This window comes from Macadamia integrifolia, chromosome 14 (genome assembly GCF_013358625.1).
Source record: "Macadamia integrifolia cultivar HAES 741 chromosome 14, SCU_Mint_v3, whole genome shotgun sequence".
NCBI lineage: Eukaryota > Viridiplantae > Streptophyta > Magnoliopsida > Proteales > Proteaceae > Macadamia > Macadamia integrifolia.
This window is the reverse complement of record NC_056570.1, coordinates 24,256,427-24,277,514: the sequence shown is the minus strand read 5'-3', so window position 1 is coordinate 24,277,514 and position 21,088 is coordinate 24,256,427. Positions and strand designations below refer to the sequence as shown.

The following is a 21,088-nucleotide window of genomic DNA, read 5'->3' as shown; positions in this document are numbered from 1 at the left end:
CTTTTGTCCTGGGTGCCTGCTCCAGGTTAGGTGGATTATGGTCGGCCTCGCCAAGCCGTTTGGCTATCCCTGCATCTCAGGATCACCCGATAGACGTTGGGTCGTATATTTTAGCAATAACACTAACATTTTTTTTTTTTTTGTGAAGATGTAAAAAGTTGGCCCAAACACCTAAAATAGGGCAGTAGCTTAATATGAAACCGGATTAAACCAAAAAAGGAACTCAATATGAAACCGAATAAAACTGAAATTGAAACAAAACGAGTTGATTCATTTTTGGTTTCTTAAATATGTTCCTATTATTGGTTTGGTTCGATTTTGGTTTCTACATCTTGTATCTTGAACTAAACCAAAAATCGAACTGAATAACAAAAATTGAACTGATTGACACCCTTAGTACTAGTATTAATCCAACCCTAGACAAGAGCATTGGATCGCTGAACGAATATTCTTAAATATCTGAAGAGGACGAATGATTACTTTTTGATCTATGGCTTTGACTAATTGTTAGTTGTGGATTTTCATTGGATTTGTAGAATATCAAGAATAAGAAAAATCCATGCCTAGGATGGTGTTTTCTTTAGGTGGTGGGGCTGACAAATGGGAAAATGATAAGCAGAGAAGTCAATCGTTGACTCCGTGACTGAGGAAGACTGTCTGGCAACTAGAGAAGTAGCCAAGGAAGGTTTTTGGTTAAGAAATTTTTTGACTGAACTGGAGTTTTACCTAAGCTTGTCAAGCACTCCATACCATTATATCGTGATTATATTAGAGCAGAAGTACATATCTCATCTCAGAGATTATTCATTATGATGATGTAGCCAATACTAAAGTTGACTTTATAGAAAATTTATCTGATCCATTGAAACATGTATTTGTTGCAAATTCATTGAGTGAGGCTAGCTTCTGGTCATCCTTGAATGTTAAGATTTCTGTGATCACTTAAAAATAGGAAAGGTGGTCACCAATGATCACATATCAAGTTTGAGAGATAGGGGACCACCTTTCCTCTTTTTATTGTTTTATTATTTTATGTGAAATTTAAAATATAATAATGGAGTTTCATGATATTTGAATGAAGACAATAAAAAGGGAATCAAAACTTCATTCTGATTATACCTTGCAGGGAAACATGTTAAGAGCACTTCCCACCATTTCTACTTTTTAATTGAAAATTCATAGATTCCATTACAATTTGGGGTTCCACTACACACGTCTCTGGCCAAGCAAAACCAAAGACTCAACCATGGAGCAAGTCAACATTTAAGCCAAAAAAAAGAAAAAAAGAATGGATCATCTATTTTGAAAAATAAAAGATACAGGTGTTGGCCTCTGACAGACACGAATGTGCAGAGGAACTTAACTCAAAATGGTGGAGACCACCCCCCCCCCCTTCTGGAGTGTGAGATGAGATGGGGTGGTTACCTAGAGCGAGCCATTTCAACTGAACAAGAGATCAGGAAAAGAAAGAAGCCTGAACAGAGAGCTGTAATAGAAGGTCTGAGATCCATCAGAAAGTAGCAAAATAAAAAATGGCAGAGATTGTTGTCCTGACTCTTGTACAGAAGCTGGGCATGCTTCTTGCAGATGAGTCTCATTTGCTTGATGGAGTGGAGGAAGAGGTTGATTCTCTCCATAGAGAACTGATATTGATCAGTCCTCCTTTGAGGAATGCTGATATGAGATCCCAGGAAAATGAAGGTGTAAAAGAATGGGTTACCCAAATTAGAGACTTGGCCTTTGAGGTTGAGGATCTAATTGATGTCTTCTTGGATAAAGTAGTCAGAAAACGGCAGCGAAACGTTGTCCTGAAGATCAAGGGATTACCCAACAAAGTCATTACTCTACACAAATTAGGAAAGCAAATTGAAGACATCAAAAAAAGGTTCAACAAGCTTGCATTTGTTAGATTGAGATATGGCATTCAATCTATAGATGATGAGGAATCTTCACATGAATGCTTGGCCTATAATGGAAGGAAATATCCCGTCGTTTACAGAGTCCATATAATGGACTTCCAAAATGAAGCTGAGGAGATAGCAGAGATTCTGATGAGAGATGAGCCTCGAGGACGGATTGGTGTTGTTTCAATTGTAGGAATCGGCGGATCAGGTAAGACCACCCTTGCTACTAAAATTTACAACAGAAGGGATATTAAGAAACATTTTGATTGCCATGCTTGGGTTTATGTTTCAAAAGAATTTAGAGTTGGAGATCTTCTGCAGGCCACGCTAGAACAAATTATCGAGCTAACAGATGTGGAGAAAAATGAATTGCAGTACTGGAAGGAGGGAGAATTGGAGAAGTTTCTCTATGATAATTTGAAAAAAAAGAGCTACTTAATTGTGTTTGACAATTTATGGAGGCAAGAAGCTTGGGATAGCTTAAAGAAGGCCCTTCCCACACCCCAAAAGGGCGAAAGAAGTCGAGTGTTGCTCACCACTCGCAATCCAGAAGTATCCAAGCATGTAGATCCATTAATCAATCCCCATAAGCTATGTCTTTTGGATGAAGTAAAGAGTCTAAATCTCTTCACAACAACTGTCTTCCAACCTTCGGCGGGAGGAAGTGAAGACTCAAATTTACCCAAAGATATTGGGGATGTAGCAAAGAAAATTGTTACCAAGTGTGATGGATTACCACTTTCCATTGTTGTATTGGGAGGCCTCTTATCTACAAAAGGAAAGACAGTTGCTGTGTGGGAAAAATTACTTGAGAGAGTGACTTGGCATGGGAATCAAGATTCAAGTAATTGGCCAAAGGTATTAGCTCTGAGTTACACTGAATTACCTTATTACTTGAAGTCCTGTTTCCTTTATTTTTGCCTTTTTCCCGACGGTTATGAGATCAATTGTGATAAACTGATTCGATTATGGGTTGCTGAGGGATTTTTGCAACCACGAGTGGATGAAACTGTGGAAGATGTGGCTGCTGATTGCCTTGCAAAGCTAATCCAAAGGAACATGATTCAAGTTGTGAGATGGAGGTCTAACGACGCACCTGAAACATGTTGTATTCATGGTTTACCCCGAGATTTGGCAATTTCAGAAGCCAAGAAAGATAAATTTCTCAACATTTCTTGGAATAACTGCTTGGAATCTTCGAAAGGCTATAGTCGGCTAGCCTTCCACCCTTGCAATGGTATGTATGATGATAATGACACAGCCACTACTCACCACAGCACAACTTCAAACCATCTCTATTCATTTCTCTGTTTCACTGAATACCCGCGTTCAATCGATGGACAGTTTGAACTACTAAGGGTGTTGGATCTAGAGGGTGTACCATGGATTTCAACCCTACCTAAGGAAATTGAAAAGCTCATTTTTCTCAAGTACTTGAGCTTACGAAGAACCAAAATTCAGATTCTTCCATCTTGGGTTGGCCACCTTCAGAACCTACAAACACTAGATCTATATGACACCAAAGTAGTGTGCATACCCATTGCAATAGTCAAGCTAGTTCAATTAAGACATCTTATCTGTATTAACATTTTTGATCATATGATCAAAGATGAGTTCATTGTTGACACTGCTGGGGACATTCACCATCATTCTCCTCCACCCATCAAACTTCTAAAAAACCTCCAAACCCTATGGATTCATGCAAGTAGTTGGATGATGGGTGGCCTTGAAATGTTGACCAATCTTAGAGAACTGAGGATTAGAAGAAATGGAGCACTCAAGGGGTCATATGGAGGTGGATCATTATACTGGGCACTTGTCAGATTGGTGCAACTTAGGGTCCTATGGCTGGAACAACATGACTGGTCCCCCTTGCTTCTCCCTTCATTTTCAAATCATTTACATCTCTATGATATGGTGTTAATTGGGGCTATGAAGAAGCTACCTAAACATAATGATTTCGCGCCTAATCTCACTAGTTTACGCTTGGATTCATTGCATCTAATAGATGATCCAATGGTAACACTTGAGAAGCTACCTAACTTGAGGCACCTCACCTTGGATTGGTACTCTTTTAATGGAGATAAAATGACTTGCTCTGCAAGAGGGTTTTCAAAACTTGAGTCATTATCTCTTGTTTGTTTACTGAAGTTAGAGGTATGGATGGTGGAAAAAGGAGCTTTGCCAATGTTGAGGTTTTTAAAGATCAAAATGCTCTATCAGTTGAAAATGCTTCCAGATGGCTTGAGACACATAAGAACCCTTGCAGAACTCATGATAGTGATGTCAAAGAATTTCAATGAAAGGGTGAAAGAAGGTGGAGAAGACTGGGAAAAGATTAAACACATAGCTTCCCTCAACACTAGGGAAGTAAACCATAGGAGCCAGTACTCAAAATCAGCAGCTACCCCCAGAACAGTTAAAACTTCTGAAGTCTTAGATTAAGGATTAGCTGATATTTCCTTTAATTTACTTTTTCCTTTCCTCAGCTTTGTACCTTTGAGGAAAGTTCATTAAGAAATAGTTAATATTTCCTGTCATTTACTTTTGCTTCTTCTCAACTTTGTACCTTCAAGAAAAGTTTATATTGATTGAGGGATTAGCCTGTGGCTTTTATTTATTTATTTATTTTGTTGCTTTCAGGCCTTTTAGCCATTGATGATGTTCAGTTGTGTTCATAGTTTTTGGGTTGGATATGGATTTTTTTTTTTATGAGAAAAGGCCACACCCAGTCTGTGTTACACTCTCTCTCCCCCCTCCCTTTTGGAAATGACCTCCATTCCCCTTCATCCCAGTCCCCCTTATTTGTTGTATCGCTAGCTTTCCCGGAGCTAGCAGCATGCCCATCTCCCCTTTGTTTATATATATATATATACACATTAATAAAAGTACACGTGCAAATGCATGTTCTTGTGGTGAGAGAGAGAGAATTAATTATTGTTTTGCAAAAAGGATTGTGATTTGAAATATTGTGCATTTATTTTATGGTAGAAATATGTTTATGAGACAATATACATCATACTGCCTTACTTGGATCTCTTAATGTCAAGACCTAAAACAATAATTATTGGCCTCTATGATCATGATGTTGATCACCTTTGATTGGAAGGTTGGAACTAGACACACATAGAATATACATTGAAATATTGGTCCCTTAACTGATCAATAATCTCTTTAGTGAGCAAAAGAGGATAATGGTTGTCTTGCCAAGGCTAATAGTAAGAAGACAAATTCTCATCATATATATAAACAAGTAAGAGTTTATAATATTGAATGACCAAAATTGAGAAGTGACCTAATAAAATCAGTTCCCAAGTAATGGGCACCACAAGAGAAAAATGAAAGAATTAAACATAATAAAGACGGTGACTTACATTACTTCCAGTTGCACCTTTACTTGCCCTATCCCACTTTTCCTGCTCATGTTGGGTTGGACCCAATCTCCTATGGGTGAAGCACTGTCATTGCTCCAATAGATCCATCAGAAGCTCCCAAAGTACATAGTGTTCCCAAGGGCAATCGCCAGAACAATGCCATTACCCCATTCAGGTACATTCAAGTAGCATGGGATTCTACTCAATGAAGTGCATCAACATGACCAAGACATTAATTAAAGTAACAGATAGTAATGGTCTTATGGTAGGTAGACCAGTTTGTTACATTAAAATAAAAATTCATTAATAGTTGAGCTTCTCTATTTTTGATTAGGAGATGTCCATTATTGAAATGGCTTCACCAACAAAATAAAAAATAGTAAAAAAAAAAAAAATTACTGAAATACCTCAAAAAGTTTAGAATCATTACTATTGAATGCAAAATAGATTATTTACCAATGGATTATCAACCTTTATAAGTTTTGCCAATATCATGAGTAACAACACATATTGTAGACTATAAAACTGACTTTGAATATCAAATGAATTAGAAATCATCATTAACTTTCTAGCAATACATTTAAAGTTTTGAACAATACATACATAACCTTTCAAAGCATCCATAAAAATATATCAAATTTCATCCACTATCTCATATAAAACCTTCACATCTGTCTAGGTAGAATATAAAGTAATTCCTAGAGTATAATGGCAGAAATGAAGTTGATATGTAAAACACATGTGGTCATTTGTGTGGGTAGAGAGAGAGGGAGATTATTTTAGCAAATATTTTCTCATTTCTAAGAGTTGAATGATAAATTAGTCATTTATAAGCATAATCCTGAATAACTGCTTATGATCAACATAGTACTTTTGCTGATTTCTTCTTTTATAAGAGGTTGTTGGCTACAAAAAAGGAGGAAAAAAAAAGAATTAAATATGATATAAGAAAGTTAGACTATAGCAAACAAAACAATTTGCACAAAGTCTCTGATGATCTATCCACCAATCTTCATAAACAAATGGATCTGAATGAACTATTACTCGTATAATATCACAACATTAGAGTCTCTGAAGTGAAATCAATACTCAGAACCACAAATTCAATCAATCCAATAAACGAAACACAAGATCTAAATCTCAAACAACCCAACAATAGATGATCAAAACTAATCTATAGAAAAGAAATTAATTTGTTATAGCAATTATCTATAAAAGATAGTATAAGAATTTCATAAAAACATATCTTTTGTGGGAGGACAATGATAATGACAATCCTAAACTACCCAAATTGATCTATAAAAACAAACCTCAGAAAGAAAATAAATAGGAAAAAAAAAAAAGATTTTATATTTTAGTACAACCCCATTAGCCATCCAAAACAAGCCAATTCTTGTATTTGCAACCATCGCAAACACCAAAACTATTTCCCATTTGCAATAGGAAAATCAAAAGAACTGACATAATAAAAATTATCTTAAAAATGATAAAGAATTTGATGACTCTGACCCACCCAGTCACACATCAACAAGTCAGTATATACCCCTTCTTTTCAATATGAATGGAATCAGATTTCCAGGAATATTAGATTTCATAACCAAAGGATCTTATGCCCACTTAAAATAAAGGCTTAAGGATAACATATTTTGAGGTGGTCTTAACTCTTAAGTCTACTTTTGCTGTTAAGAGTTGATCTTTAATCCAATGTGGGATACATACAGAAATTGGGATATCATAGTGGGATACAAAGGTTGGATGGAAGGATCTTCAGCCACTCTTCTTCTTTGTTTTTTCTGTTCTCCGTTTTTCCTTTTTGTCCCCTGAGTTTTCTCCTTCTGTAAATCCAATATTTTGTTTGGTTGGATGAAAAGTAGTAGACTTATAAACAGATACATGAGATGAAATATTTGGATGGGAAAAGGGTGTAATCAAAAATGATACAGGAAAATCATCAAGCAGGGCTTCTCCATAAGCCCCACCCTACATTCTTGGACTAGGAGACACCTCCCTGCCATTGTTAGAATTGGCCTCAATCTACAAAAATGATCTAGCTTAGTCAATCCTATTGTTTTCCATGCTGCAAATGCTTTTACCATTCTTATAAAATCTAATGTTAGCAAGTCACAGAAGACGATGGCATAATTTTAGTACATTACTTTTAAGGTGTTTTTTTTATCCAATGTAGACCTACAACTTTTGTTCAAGCTTTGCCTCTACAAGAACTCAAATAGGCTTTCCTGCTACATTTAACAGGCCTTAAGATTTTCTAGTAGACAAAGAAAACAAGCAAAGACCAAAGAAGAACTGAAGAATAGAGAGACCAAGTGAGAAATAAGAAAAGCATTCTTATATTATAATTCTAGACCATAAAGTATAACTATAGCATACAAGTTCACAATCCAATGGATGGTTTCCCCATCCATCTTCCTGAAATCAGCCCTCTACATATAACATTAGCCAGGCATCGAGCCCCCAATTGATTAACCACCAAATGTTGTCCCCACACTTCAGTTTCTCCCTCCTCCTTTGAGGTTGGATGTTAGAAGGGGTAAAGATATATTTGGTGGCTCCTGCAATCAGTAGTACAAACCAACTCATCTGAAGCTTCAGAATAATTGGGCCCATAAGCCATACATAATTGTGAACAAGAGAATTTGTAGATTGCTGAATCACTTAAAGAAGGTTCTTCCATATTGAACCGAACCATCACTAAACCAAAGACAACCAGTCCTAGAGGCTATAGACTATCTCCACCAAAATAGAACACCATAGTCAGAAGAGCAGCACTACTACACAAACCTAATAAATTGCATAGTGCACAGTATCAAAAAGAAGAAAAAACCCAAGCGAAATGTCAAAGCGGTTACGTATTTGTGCTACTCTATAGTTTGAAGTAAGTCTATAAACAGTTAGAACGCACAAACTGCTTGATCTCATCCATGACAATATAGAAGTAGTTGTTGTTGGGCAACAAGTAGAACCCAACTGTGGCTCTCTTTAGGAACAAAAGCTTCACATCTTGGCCATCCTCTTTGAGCCCTTCAACATAAGCTAATTGCTAGTCCTGAACAAGGTCTAAACCTGCAACCACAACGAGGCTCTTAGGGAACTTGAGCCCTTCAAGGTTTATGCCTCTAGGACCAAATGGGTTACATGCCGGATGATCGCTATCCTTCCCTTCGGGAAGAAAGGCTCTCCAATACCAGTCTCTGTCTTGAACTGCCACAAAATACTTCCCATCTAATTTTTCTTTTTCACTCAGTTCTTTCTTTCCCACCGAACAATGGGTTGAGCAGTATATTCCCCAATAATAGAGTTATTACTATTAAAGAAACTAAATGAAATTAGAAAGCTATTGGGAAGAAAATATTTTACCAAAAAAAAGGAGGGAAAGAATATAGAAAGATATAAAATTTATTTTTTAATATAAATATGATGCAGATTGTGGCAAGATAGAAGGACAGAGGAATGTGAGAGAGTGGAGGAACATAGTTTAAAAAGAAAGAGAAAAGCGAAAAAGAGAGAGACGGAGCAAGGGAGAGAAGGTGAGAGAGAGACTAAAGGGCATGAGAGTTTGAGAAGTAAGAAACTAATATTATTTTTATTTGAACCAAATAAATGAACAAATATTTCAAAACTAATATTATTTGTAAATATTAGAGAGAGAGAGAGACATTAATAAAGAAAGTGATTTTTAAATGAATAAAAAACTAATATATAATTAAAAAAAAAAGGTACAAAAAAAATGAAGAAAAGTGATAATGAAGAAACTAAAGTATTCAAATAAATAAGAAAAGTAAAATAGTACAAGAAAATATTAGCCATGAAACATGAGTACTTGCACTTATATAATAGTATGATAATATGATATAGTGATATAGGTTGAGGCTATGCGTTGGCTTCCTTTGTCTTGTGCCATTTTAGTTTCCATAAGCAGGTCCCCGTACTTCCTAAGTTTGGCTCAGCTCCTTGTATGAGGAGCCAGAAGTCTCTCCTTGTATGCTCTTTAGTCAACGCGTGTTCTTTGAGGAAGGTTGGGCTTTGAATTCGTATGGTCAAAGGAGTTGAGCTCGGTTTGGGGATACTGATGTGGCCTCCTTACTGTTGTTGTGGACCTCAGTACACTTGGCCTCCATAAATATGAGGGTGGCAGTAGTGAATTTCACTATTGATCAAAAGTGAAATCCGGCCTTCATCAAGGTTGAAACTCTTCAAGGTTTCAAAAAGGAGAAACTCCAAATCATTTCATCATATCTTCACTCCTCAAACAATTTTGTGGTTAAATATTTAAAGGAAAGAAAACCCTAAGAAAATTTTTGAGCAAACTCAACCACCATATCTAATTGTTCCTATGATTGAAATTCAAAGAAACAATAAACCCTAAACACAGTTTTTTATGGGTTTATTAATTAAATGGATAGTTCATTGGTTTGGGTTTCCCATCAACCAAAAAAACTGAAATAATTTAAATCCTAGAACTAAGGCCAGTTACAACTTAAAAATATTTGTAACTAAGATAAAAGTAATTGTTCCAAGATTGCATCAAACTTCTTAGTTCTTATCAATGATTGAAAGAATGAAAGAGATATAAATTCCATGTCTTAAATGAAGTGTGCGAACTAGAAGTCTAGCAGATCTGATAGTATGGTGGAAAGAAATATATAAAACTTTTATATTAACAATAACAAAAACAAAGTCTTATCCCAACTTTTCTATCACACTATCTAATTCAAAATAATGATGCTCATAAGTATAAAGTTTTTATACTTCAGTTTCATGGAAAAAAATAACAACCAAATATGAAAGACCCAATAGTAATAAATAATAACACCATTAAAATGAATGGATATTGTAAAAGCATCATTTTTCTTTGACTAAAGTATGTTCAAGGAATAAGTTTGGTGTTCAAAAGCTTGAGGGAGTAGGGCAAGTAATTTTATGCATGTGTGGGAAACTTAAGGGACTTTCCCCCCAATCTTTAAAGCAGTCATTGTTATTTAGCTAGTCTCACTTTCTCAAATCTCAAATAGATTTCAGCACTTCTTCAATCATTTTTTAAAACTCTAATACAATTGTGATATGGTATTCCAACGGTTGCATAATTTGAGTAAAATTTAGAATGGCATCTTGCCAAATTTCAAAGCCAAATTAAATATTACATTTCCTTATATTGGCATTCTTCCATATTTTTAGCCATCCATTTGTTTTACTATTTCTATGCAAGTTTGACTTTCTAATGAATTTAAAGCTTGACAAGAAAAGAAAATAGTATAAAAAGTAGAGTAAGAGAAAATAATTATCATGCAATCATTGGTTGATGTGTCTATCTCTCTCCTTAATTTCAAAATGTTTTGATGTTTTTCCCTGTGGCCCCAAATTTGGCATTTAATTAGGGACCTCAAATCCCTTGACCCCTCCTTACCCACAAATTCTGTCCTCACTTGATTTTCCACATGGTAGGTATTGGGTGATATGGAAAAAAAAAAAAAAAAAAAGGAAGAACGAATTTTGGGTGCGAAAGAAAACTATTGCTTTGTTAAGGTTGCTGAATTTAAACCTTTTTTATTTTTTATTTTTGGGACTTGGTCTTCACATGAACTTCTTCTATCCATTTACAAGGTTTTAACCCTATATGTTTTTCCCATGTAGAGATTTAATGTTACAAAAAATTGGTTGACAATTCAACTTTGACGGTTGATGGTAAACCATTGAAAATGCAAGGATAGAAACCTAATATGGTGGGCCATACAACATAGTAGAAGCCTGATTTTTTTTTTTTCATAAGGGTAATTTGAATTGGGACCTGAAGTGGTATTTTTCTATCCAAATAATAAATTTCAATAGAGGTGCCCTCTTTTTTTTTTCGGTAATAGAGGAGCCCTCTACTATTTTCCCATCCATATCGGATCCATGTAGCCGACCCCATTTAGATAGACAAGATTATGTTTGTTATTGGTGTAGAGGAGCCCTCTATGTGGTAGATACTGAGATTTTTTTTACTAAGCCAACCATAAAACGTTTCTTTTCACCAAGGACACATGGTTTTTCACCCAATGGACTTGTTTTTGTGTGACCTTCCAATCACGTGAGACCAAATTTTGTGATAAGTCGACCTCACTATACAGGTAGGGTAAGGTCGATAATGGCCTTACTCTTTCCCAAGCCATCTCAAATTTATGTCCAACTCCACACATAGTAGTATCCACATTTTAATCCAACTACTAGAGCCCTTACACACCCAAGAAATGGAATTTAATGTCCAAAAAAGTTACGAAGGAAGATATGGGAAACAATCAAATTTTGAAATTCACTTTTACAATTACATTGTTACACGCGTGTCCAAATCTAACTAACCGTTTCATGGTGACAGAGGATGAGCCAAAGCTAACTAACACCAATGGCATCCGGTTAACAGTAATCTACTGCCGACAAGGAAAGAATGATCCCTCGTGTCATTGTTGGCTGTGTCGACAACACTGGAAGGGATTCAAACTTCCCATGAAACTCAAGTAATACTACTAACATCAAAGACCTCCTCTCTAATTCAACATGTTGGTCAAACCCATATTGAGGCTAAGGAACCCTCACATGAGTCCCCGGGCAAGTGGAACTAAGATCGGGAGAGCTGCCTGGTATAAAACGTGCCTTTTTTAGGCGAACAATGTGATATAATTGGTCAATTGGTTGCACAAACTAGAGACAGTAAAACTGCCAAATGGGTCAAATCCATATTGAGGCTAAGGAACCCTCACGTGAGTCCATCGGCAAGTAGTGCTAAGATCGGGAGAGCTGCCCAACAAAAAAAATGATATAATCGGCCGACCGGTTGCACAACCTAGAGACAGTAAAACTGCCAAATGAAGTTAATGCCATGTGGGGCCTATGACCACCTACCCGTATGCCTCGGGACCCCTCCAATAGGTGTTCAAACCTACCTAGTGATGAATTAATGGACCTGTGCCTCGTGGAGGTGGACCCACTCCGTCAAACAAGAGATTAACCTCATTTGGCCAAAACCCATTTTCAGCCAAATAGGCTTTACTCAATAAGTGAGCCTATATAAAGCCCAACTACCTCTCCATTTGCTCATTTACTCTTGTTGCAAGTGAAGAAGAAAGGAGAAAAAGGAGAGGAAGAAGGAGGAGAAGAAGGAAGGAGCTTCACCTTCAAGCATTCCTTGAAGGTCTCCTCCAAATTTGACAAGGTAGGTCCTCTCCCCTCCCTTGTGTAAGTTTTACCTCCTTTTTCCTTTACAATACCATAACCTAAGCTAGGGTTAGTGTCACACCCTGCTTGCAATAAGGCGTGCAGCCCTTGACACCTCACTGTATCCAATCAGCTTGTTTTTCCAGGATCTAGACTAGGGTAGATCATAACACCACAATTACACTACGAAAGATCAAAGTTTATATACACATACACAGTCCAACAAAAGATATCTTACATAAACTCCAGTGCCAACTAAGTGATATGATATATTTACAATTATTTAGATGAGAGTTACATAACTTACAAAATGAGAATATTCACAGTTTACAGTATCTCAATAGTAGACTATATACATCAAAGTACGCATCAAAAAAATATAAACACAAAAAGACATAGGAATAGTCCATCCTATTCCTCAGAAGAACTAGCCTCTGTAGGCACAGTCATCGCATTCGCAATCAAGTCCATTGTCGATTCCATCTTCTTGAAGATTGGCCAAGTTATCCATGACCACTGTCTGATAATCAGAGTAGGAAGTCGATAAAATATTGGTCTCAACCTCGACATCTAGAAGGAGTAAATAGAAGGGGTAAGCACTAGTAATGTTTAGTGAGGGGTGGGGGAGAATAAGCACACACATCCATATGCAATGCATGCTCCACACATAGAGAATGATGCTCATGAGTTCATTTAATTAACTATATAAAATTCTTAATCCATTACTAGGTCTCATCACCTATGGGTATAGGTGCTACTAACGTAGGTGGCATACCCTACCATGTACGTTGGGCCTCAGGTATACAAGCTATGCCATAGGCAGGAGCCAACCAGTGTCGGTACGGGTCCCGGGCCACACCGGCTAACCCCTAAAAGGAAACCCCGTATCATAAATATATTCACAGGCATATAGTCCGTCGTATCCTATCTCACATCCATAACTGATACCACACATCTCATCACAAGTCACTGCTGATCAGGCAGCCACATAATTCGGGATTAGTCTGTACCTAACCCCCTACGGACAAGAAGTGTAGCACTTGGGGTTATGATACCTAACTCAGCATTCTAAATAATGCACAACCAATCATTGTAATCACACATACAAACATGGGTACCTGCACGTGACCCATCTCACCTGTCTTACCTTTCTTATTTTCATTCCATCCCATTCCATCACAATAGTACCATCAAAGAATAAATGCAGGTAAATGCAAATGCACATACACAAGCAATTTAATGCAAGAACAACATTAAACAAATACACCAAAATAATGAGGGGTTGAGAAGGGCACCCACTCACCTTAGTGTCCAAATTTTTGAAATCCTGTCTCTTGGTTTGAATATTCTTTCTCTTTGCAACTTATGTTTCCTATTTCATAGATAATTTAAATATTTATTTTTAAAATAAATCTTACAATCCTACCCCAACTTGCTTAAGTCCCAATTCCCAAATTTAGTTAGACATTTGACTGTTCTTCATTGCACAGTCTGGGTTTTGAATTTCCTTCACTACTGGGGTCATAAGAGAGGCAACCACTAGTGGGTCCCACACTTAGGTAGGGTGTCCTAACCATACCAGCAGTTCCTGAGCACTATCCTTCATTCCCAATTTAAGGTTAGGGTTATTGCCCATTCATGACAGCCAATTTTGGGCTTCGAGAACCCCAACCAACAGGTTGGCTGGGCAGCAACTGGTTGGTTGGTCGAGACCTATCGGATCCCATGTTGCTGTAGAAAATAGTTCTGCCCTTATTGTTCCCTATGTCACTCTTGATGTTAGGCTCAAACTGGGGTCAATTCCTCATTCCGAATTGCTATTACTCACAATAGGTCAGTAGAGGAAGTGTTAGAGGTCAGGTTTGACCCATTTCTGGGTTTCAATTAATTGACCTAAGTCTATCATATCCATTCCTGTAGAAATTCTAAAGTAATTTAGGAATTTAGAGAAATCTGCAGAATTAGGGTATTTAATTGTGATGAATTACTTATAACCACATGCCTAATCTAATTAATTCAGCCCTTATTGCATAATTTCAGCTTGAATAAAATTCTGTTCCTAGGGTTTTGGTAGAATTTCCACCAAATCAACCCTATTCTAGCCCTTATTGCATAATCCTGACTGAAAAAGAAGTAATCATATGTTCTAGGGTTTAGCAGGGATAGGGTTTCTACCAATTGGATCCCCAATAGCTCACAGAAATTAGGGCTTTCTTTACTGGGCAACTATTCTGCTCATAGGGATTCCCTGGCAATAAACTATTGGGTAAAATCCTAACCCTAGCTACCCAATCTACATAAAATTACCTAATTAACCATGCTACAGTAGTAAGTTCACTTACCTGGTTGCAGAGTTGATCTAGGAGCAGCCTGAGGTGAGTGAGTTCCCTCCTCACTTCTCTTTCTTCCTCTTCTTCCTTCTCTTTCCTTCTTCTTCTCCTCTTTTCTTTCTTTTTCTTCTTACTGTAATAGCAACCACAATTTTGATGAATTCTCAGCCCTTTATAACCCTTACATAGGGCAACCCAAATAGACCTAAGGGTCTATTTGGCTGGGCCTTATAAGTACATTTATGTGTGTATATATATACCTAATAAATCCAGAGTTTAGTTAAACAAATAAATTATTTCTCCCATTAGTTATTGACACTGAAATATACATTTCAAATCTTATTTGGGGTTATTCACATAGGGGCAGAATGGGGATTTGTACAGTAGGGGTGTGGGCCCATAACACAAAACCCAATTTTTTATTTATTTTACATATAATACCTGATTTAATTAATATGTAATTATATTTGTAAATTTAATTTTCCATTTTTATTTATTGGTATAATATGTATTTTAACCTCAATTAGGTCTCTTTCCATAGGGGCAAAATGGGAATTTGCACAGCAGAGGTGGGCCCCACAGTGTAAAAACCCATAAATCACAGTTAGCCAGGCAAAATCGACTGGACGTTTTTGGATCTACCAGTTGGGGTGCAATCATACCAGCACTAATGCACTGGATCCCATCAGAACTTCGCAGTTAAGCATGCTTGGGTGGGAGTAGTACTAGGATGGGTGACCCCTTGGGAAATTCTCATGTCGTACCTTTTTTTTTCTCTCTGTTATACTTAGTCTTGTAATTAAATTTACCTCTTTGTCCACACCTCCTGATGAGTTCCCTAGTGATATTGGCAGGCTGAACAAGAGCAGGTGGGGTCACTTCTACCATCTTGGTACTCCACAGTTGCCAACCATGCTAGCATTTGCTTTTCTTCTTGCCTATCCACAAGTAGGGGTATAAATATCAGATTATGGTGTTATAGTTAGGGCTCCCCACCTTATTGTTTACTCATTTGAGCATGAAGGTGATGGATCCATGCATGCATGTCCTCGCCTAAGACCATTATACATGTATGCATGAGAACCATGTAGCCAAACCCACATATTGGGGAAAACCAACTAGTTGAGCCAAGGGTGGGTGGTGGTCGGATCACCCACCATCATAAGTCCAAATCTCATGTGACTCCAAGAGGATAAATATAACCTCCATATAGTAAATAGTGGAGCTGAGCAAGATTGGGCAGGAAGCCCCAAATTTTGGGACAAAAAGTCAACCCAATCGGCTAACCAAAACTGTCACCGGTGGCACCAACCGGTTGGAAAATTGATTGGTTATGTACTGTAGATTCATCCTCCATTTGACACCAGCAAGACGGGTTCATCCACTAGTCATAGTAGATTTAGCCTATGCTTTTGGGATTTTTTGGGGATTCTTGTAGGGTTTGTGTGGGAACCTTTAAGGGATTAAAACATGATTATTATATGTATTTCGGATAGGTCGGCCCAATCTTAAGCGTCCATACGTGAATTTTTGGAAGATCACTAAATTGCCCTAATTTACGTACAATTAGATGAGTGGGTGTTTTGACTTAATTTTTGGAGTATTTATATTTTTAATTTCATTTTATCATGCTCATAATTTGTTGTCATACATGTTTTGCAATAATCTCTTATTTATGCATGTGTTATGTGAAATGAAGCATATGTGTGTGAATATGTGGAAATATAAGAATGTGATGAGATGTGGATATGGATTGTGAGGGGCACGCTGAGGCCGAAGGGGGAATTTCGGTACTATGTGCCCTGGGTGCGTGAGTATTGATTTGATGTGTTTGCATTCATGAATAGCATGCATGGATAGGGATCACATCATTGGTTCTAAATTCCCTTGCTAATAGGGGATGAGGTATTGGCTAATCCTAGTGGGCATGTTCAAGGTTCCTATAATGTCAAGTCTGATGCATGATGTATAAATGTTATACACAAGCGCTACATGATCGGGCCGATGCAGTTGGGGGATTACTCTTACGAGCTTATCGGGTACCAAAGTATAAATGTTCAATATGCTCCTACTTGCAACTATCTTGTATCACTGAGGGACCGACGGTTACTGGTGAAGAGGAATACCACCTACATTACATAGCACTCAAACCTATCTATTGGACTGAGTGTGATTTGTCTAGGGATGATATTAAAAATAGACTCATGCTACATTAAAGGACTTGTCTGAGCATATCATGACATTTATTTGTTGTGTGCTTGTATCCCCTCACCCCTCACTGGGCTTGCAAAGCACATCCCACGTTACTTTCATTTTTAGATGTTGATTCAAGTGCATAGGAACCAGAGCAAAGTGAGGTTTTGATTAGCATAGTCAGAGAGACACAAGAGTATGTGGATCATGACTAGGGCTGTGGCTGCGAGGGTTGTGCCTTTGGGCATCTTTTGGGGATGATGTATATATCTCACATCTTTTTTATTCTTTTTGTGTAAATATTTTGTTTCTACTCTGATACTGTAATTATTGGGTGGTGATCTCAAGAACAATGTTTGTAACTAACTATGATAGCATTTAGTAGCCCATCAGCCTGGAAATATAATATGATGTTAGTAAACTACTTGATTCTGTTAGACTATCTTGTTATGTTGTGTGTTATTAAAGTACTGCATTTGTGATCCTAGAGGATTAGCTGGCTACCTAATGGTGTCCAAGTCATGCAACCTTGGTTTATGGAGGTGGGTGTGACATACACCATAAAAATTATAGTTATGACATATACAATGTGAGATGTTGTGAACTGTAAAAGTGTATTACACCCAAATAGGCAATTGCAAATAAATGAGAAAGGCAATTAAAAGACTGCATTCAAAGAAACCCAAACAATTCCTTTTTAAAAAATTATAGAGCATTTCAAACCTTTGACATCCCTACCTTGCCAAAAATTAGGATGTTATAAATTTTCTGAAACAAAAATGCATCAATAAAAAAGTTGATGTCTTGACATTTTATTTAATTAAAAAGATATATTTTTTGCGATGAGTCTAAGCCATATGATTTAAGGTTAGAATGACCTACCATATAGTTGGCACTATGAACAACCCACTTTCCTCTCTAGGAACTAATTTTGAGACTTTCGAGGTCATAGTCCATAATAATGGAAAGAAAACTTATCCCACTTTTTTGCTTTTGGAACCAATTTCAGTTCTACCAAATGTGCCACATGATAGATATTTGTGGTCTAAAGATATTGTGGGACTATTAAAGCTTTTCTCCTTATATTAATAAACATGCATAAAATACATATTTTTTTTCCCCAATACTTCAACTGAATACCAATACTAGCACTAATGATTATTGGTAGCCTTGATATCTATTCCACCACTTTTTCCCAACAAAATTTTGTCATACTTAAAATAGCAATTAGCATACTTACATTTGAACATTTGAACATTTGAACCTCACCCACTTAGTCTTTAAGGAACTAGGAACTACATCTTTGTGTATATTCCCTAATAGGCTTTGCGAATGATGAGGACTTGATCTCTAGCAATTTGACTAGGGAATTATATTCTAGTACAAGACTTGTTTATGACAAGAAAACATATCCATTTGATTAGGAAAACAATAGAAAAGGGTGAGAAAATGTATTACAAAGCTGAACTGAACCCTTGATTGTGATCTATGGATTAATAGATACTAACCATTATCCATAACAAGGACCATATCGATATCGAGAATTGATGTTAGCCTATGTGCAATTGTGATGATAGTAGATCCTAAGAATTGTTGCCTAAGCATTTGTTGAATTAGATAATCAGTAGCAGTATCCACTGATACAGTAGCTTTGGGCAATAGTAACACTTTGCTCTTCTTAAGTAATACTAGCCCTAAATAGACTAGCTCCTTTACCCATGCTCCAATTCTCTCCATTCTTAGTCACTATGACATCTATGATATCTATGATATAAAAATTACTTTGTTATTTAGGATCTTATTTTAAATAACTTTTTTTTCTCTTGATTTTGTTGGAGGGGGTTAGATTGTGCACTAGAAGTTAGATGTATCATACAATAAGAATTTTGATAAGATTGTGCACTAGTGTATTGATAAATTGATGGTGAGGAACTTTGGTACAAAGTGAATGTGAGGGGAAAAAAAAAAAAACCAACCTGCAAAATCAAGCTTCTCTTCCTTCGTTCTAATCTTATCACCAAGTTGGCATCTCTCTAAAGCGTATTAAAATAAAAATTTCATGCTAACTTATCACTTTACATTATTTCATATGACATAGAATTGCTCATTAAAAATGAGCCATGCACAAGATGAAATGAACGAGGTACCAAGTGAAAATGGAAAACAAGGTAGTAAGAAAAATGTACTTCCTAGCCCTAACTAACAGATCTAATTGACCCAAAGATGATCCAATTCCTCCAATGAAATGAATTTAATATCTCAATGGAAATGATTTCAAACATTTAAATAAAAATAAAAAGAAAATGGTCATGAGAAAGGTTATATAGTATATGACCCTGCCAATCAATTTGTGATATATATATATATATATATATATTTTGTGTGTGGGTCATCAACAAAAAAAAAAAAAAAAAAGTGCGTCTCTTATGAATCGATCTTGCATGGTTTGTGCATGGACAGTTGCATTGTTGGACAAAATAATATCTAAAGTAATATTGGTACAGTTAGGGACTTGTCTATAGATATTGTATATGGCATAGTTATGTAGTGGTTATTTAGTGATTATGCAAAACGTGGGACATGGGTAGAGAAAGTTATAATTGCTTGTAAACCTATTTAATAGTTCTAAGATGGAAAGATAATTATGAATAGAATTTCCTATTTTTTCTTTTATGAGAAAAGAGGCTCAACTTTCTCTTATTTAGACAACTAAGTTCCTAAACTTTTATTTCTCAATCCAATCTTATCTCCTTCAAATTAGGTAGTAGGCGTGGTCAAACCGTGTGTGTATCAGTATACTAGCTATCTTTGTCATTGATTAAAGATTATCCATCAAATAATTAAAAAAAAAAAACACCCACCTCCCATATTTGTTCATCAGCATACGCTTCAAGTGGGTCTAGATTGCTCTTAGAGTCCCCTTAAAAATTGTTGGGTCTTGTAGAATGATGCTCAATCTTGATCACAAGTCATGAAGATCAATCTTGGATATGTTGATACCATATATCAAATTTGACCAATTGAGAGCCTATATAAGAGTTGATTTATCAATTCCTGTTCGCCCAATGATTCCAATCTTCATCCTCCAAAGAAAGTGCATTTGACACGTCGCTAGATAAGTGGAAGATGTGGGGCATACCGAATCTATGTGAATATTAAACAATCAAATTAGAAAAACTTACTAGAATTCTATAAGAATATGAAGAACTATCAAACAATATAGGCTTCAAAGAGTCTATTCCATAAACGAGAAAATAAATAAGGAGATGAACATTTGAAAAACTTAGATTTAATATTACATGTAGATCAACAATATCAATTTTCCCTTGTGATGGCCATTCAAAACTTGGTTTATTTTCTGTTGGTAGGGATGCATATATATTGTAGTATTTCTTTCAACATATATGATTCTATTCTCAAGTCTGTTAAGATCCCATAGCCCATAGGTGATTGCTAAACCCACAACACCTTTAAGAGTAAAGAATAAAAAAAAAAAAATTCAAAATTTTTCTTTAGTATGAGCAATGAACCATGATTTCCCTAAATGATGATTTAATAAGATCTCAAGGATTGAGTACCCCCTTTGATATTGAGATGAAAAAAAAGCAAAGAGATAGAATATGTGACAAATGCCAACATATCCAAACGAAAGCATAACCATTCCATTGCACCAGAAAAATAAAATTTGGGCCGAAAAAATCCGTTCACCATCTTGAAGTTTGTATCCATAAACCTTTCATATTGAACGAAACACCTGATTGTAATTGAACCTATAAAAGTGAGAGTATTGTATGGATCACTAACAATTTTTTATACAACAAGACTCTTTGATTATTTTTGTTCCCGATGCCCTAGAGGGCTTTACCATTATAGTTATACTTTGTGCATCTTAGTGTACCTATAGTTGATGTGTACACTGATTATATATTGGTATGGCAATTTCACAATGGTTATCTATGAATGGTGGAGCTGCTCAATATAAAATTCTTCTTGATTAGGGAGAATATCTTAAGAAATTTTTTTGATAATGATTGGACAAATTCCAAATTGGGTGGTAATTTTGTAAATTTTTTACATATGC

At 36.3% G+C, this 21,088-nt stretch overlaps 1 protein-coding gene and 1 non-coding gene across 2 annotated transcripts; both read left to right on the top strand.

Moving 5' to 3' along the window:
• Positions 1–1,532: 1,532 nt before the first annotated feature.
• On the top strand, positions 1,533–4,451 carry LOC122060755 (putative disease resistance RPP13-like protein 3). The gene has a single exon (XM_042623857.1). It carries the CDS (start codon positions 1,533–1,535, stop codon positions 4,347–4,349), a length of 2,817 nt encoding a protein of 938 aa, XP_042479791.1. The 3' UTR covers positions 4,350–4,451.
• An 11,011-nt stretch (positions 4,452–15,462) lies between these two features.
• Positions 15,463–15,581, top strand: LOC122062182. Its single transcript, XR_006134812.1, has one exon. It is a non-coding gene; the product is annotated as a 5S ribosomal RNA (ribosomal RNA).
• The last annotated feature ends 5,507 nt before the right edge of the window (positions 15,582–21,088 follow it).

Excerpts from the sequence above, each read along its gene's own strand:
- LOC122060755 (XM_042623857.1), top strand. The coding sequence starts at position 1,533 with ATGGCAGAGATTGTTGTCCTGACTCTTGTACAGAAGCTGGGCATGCTT.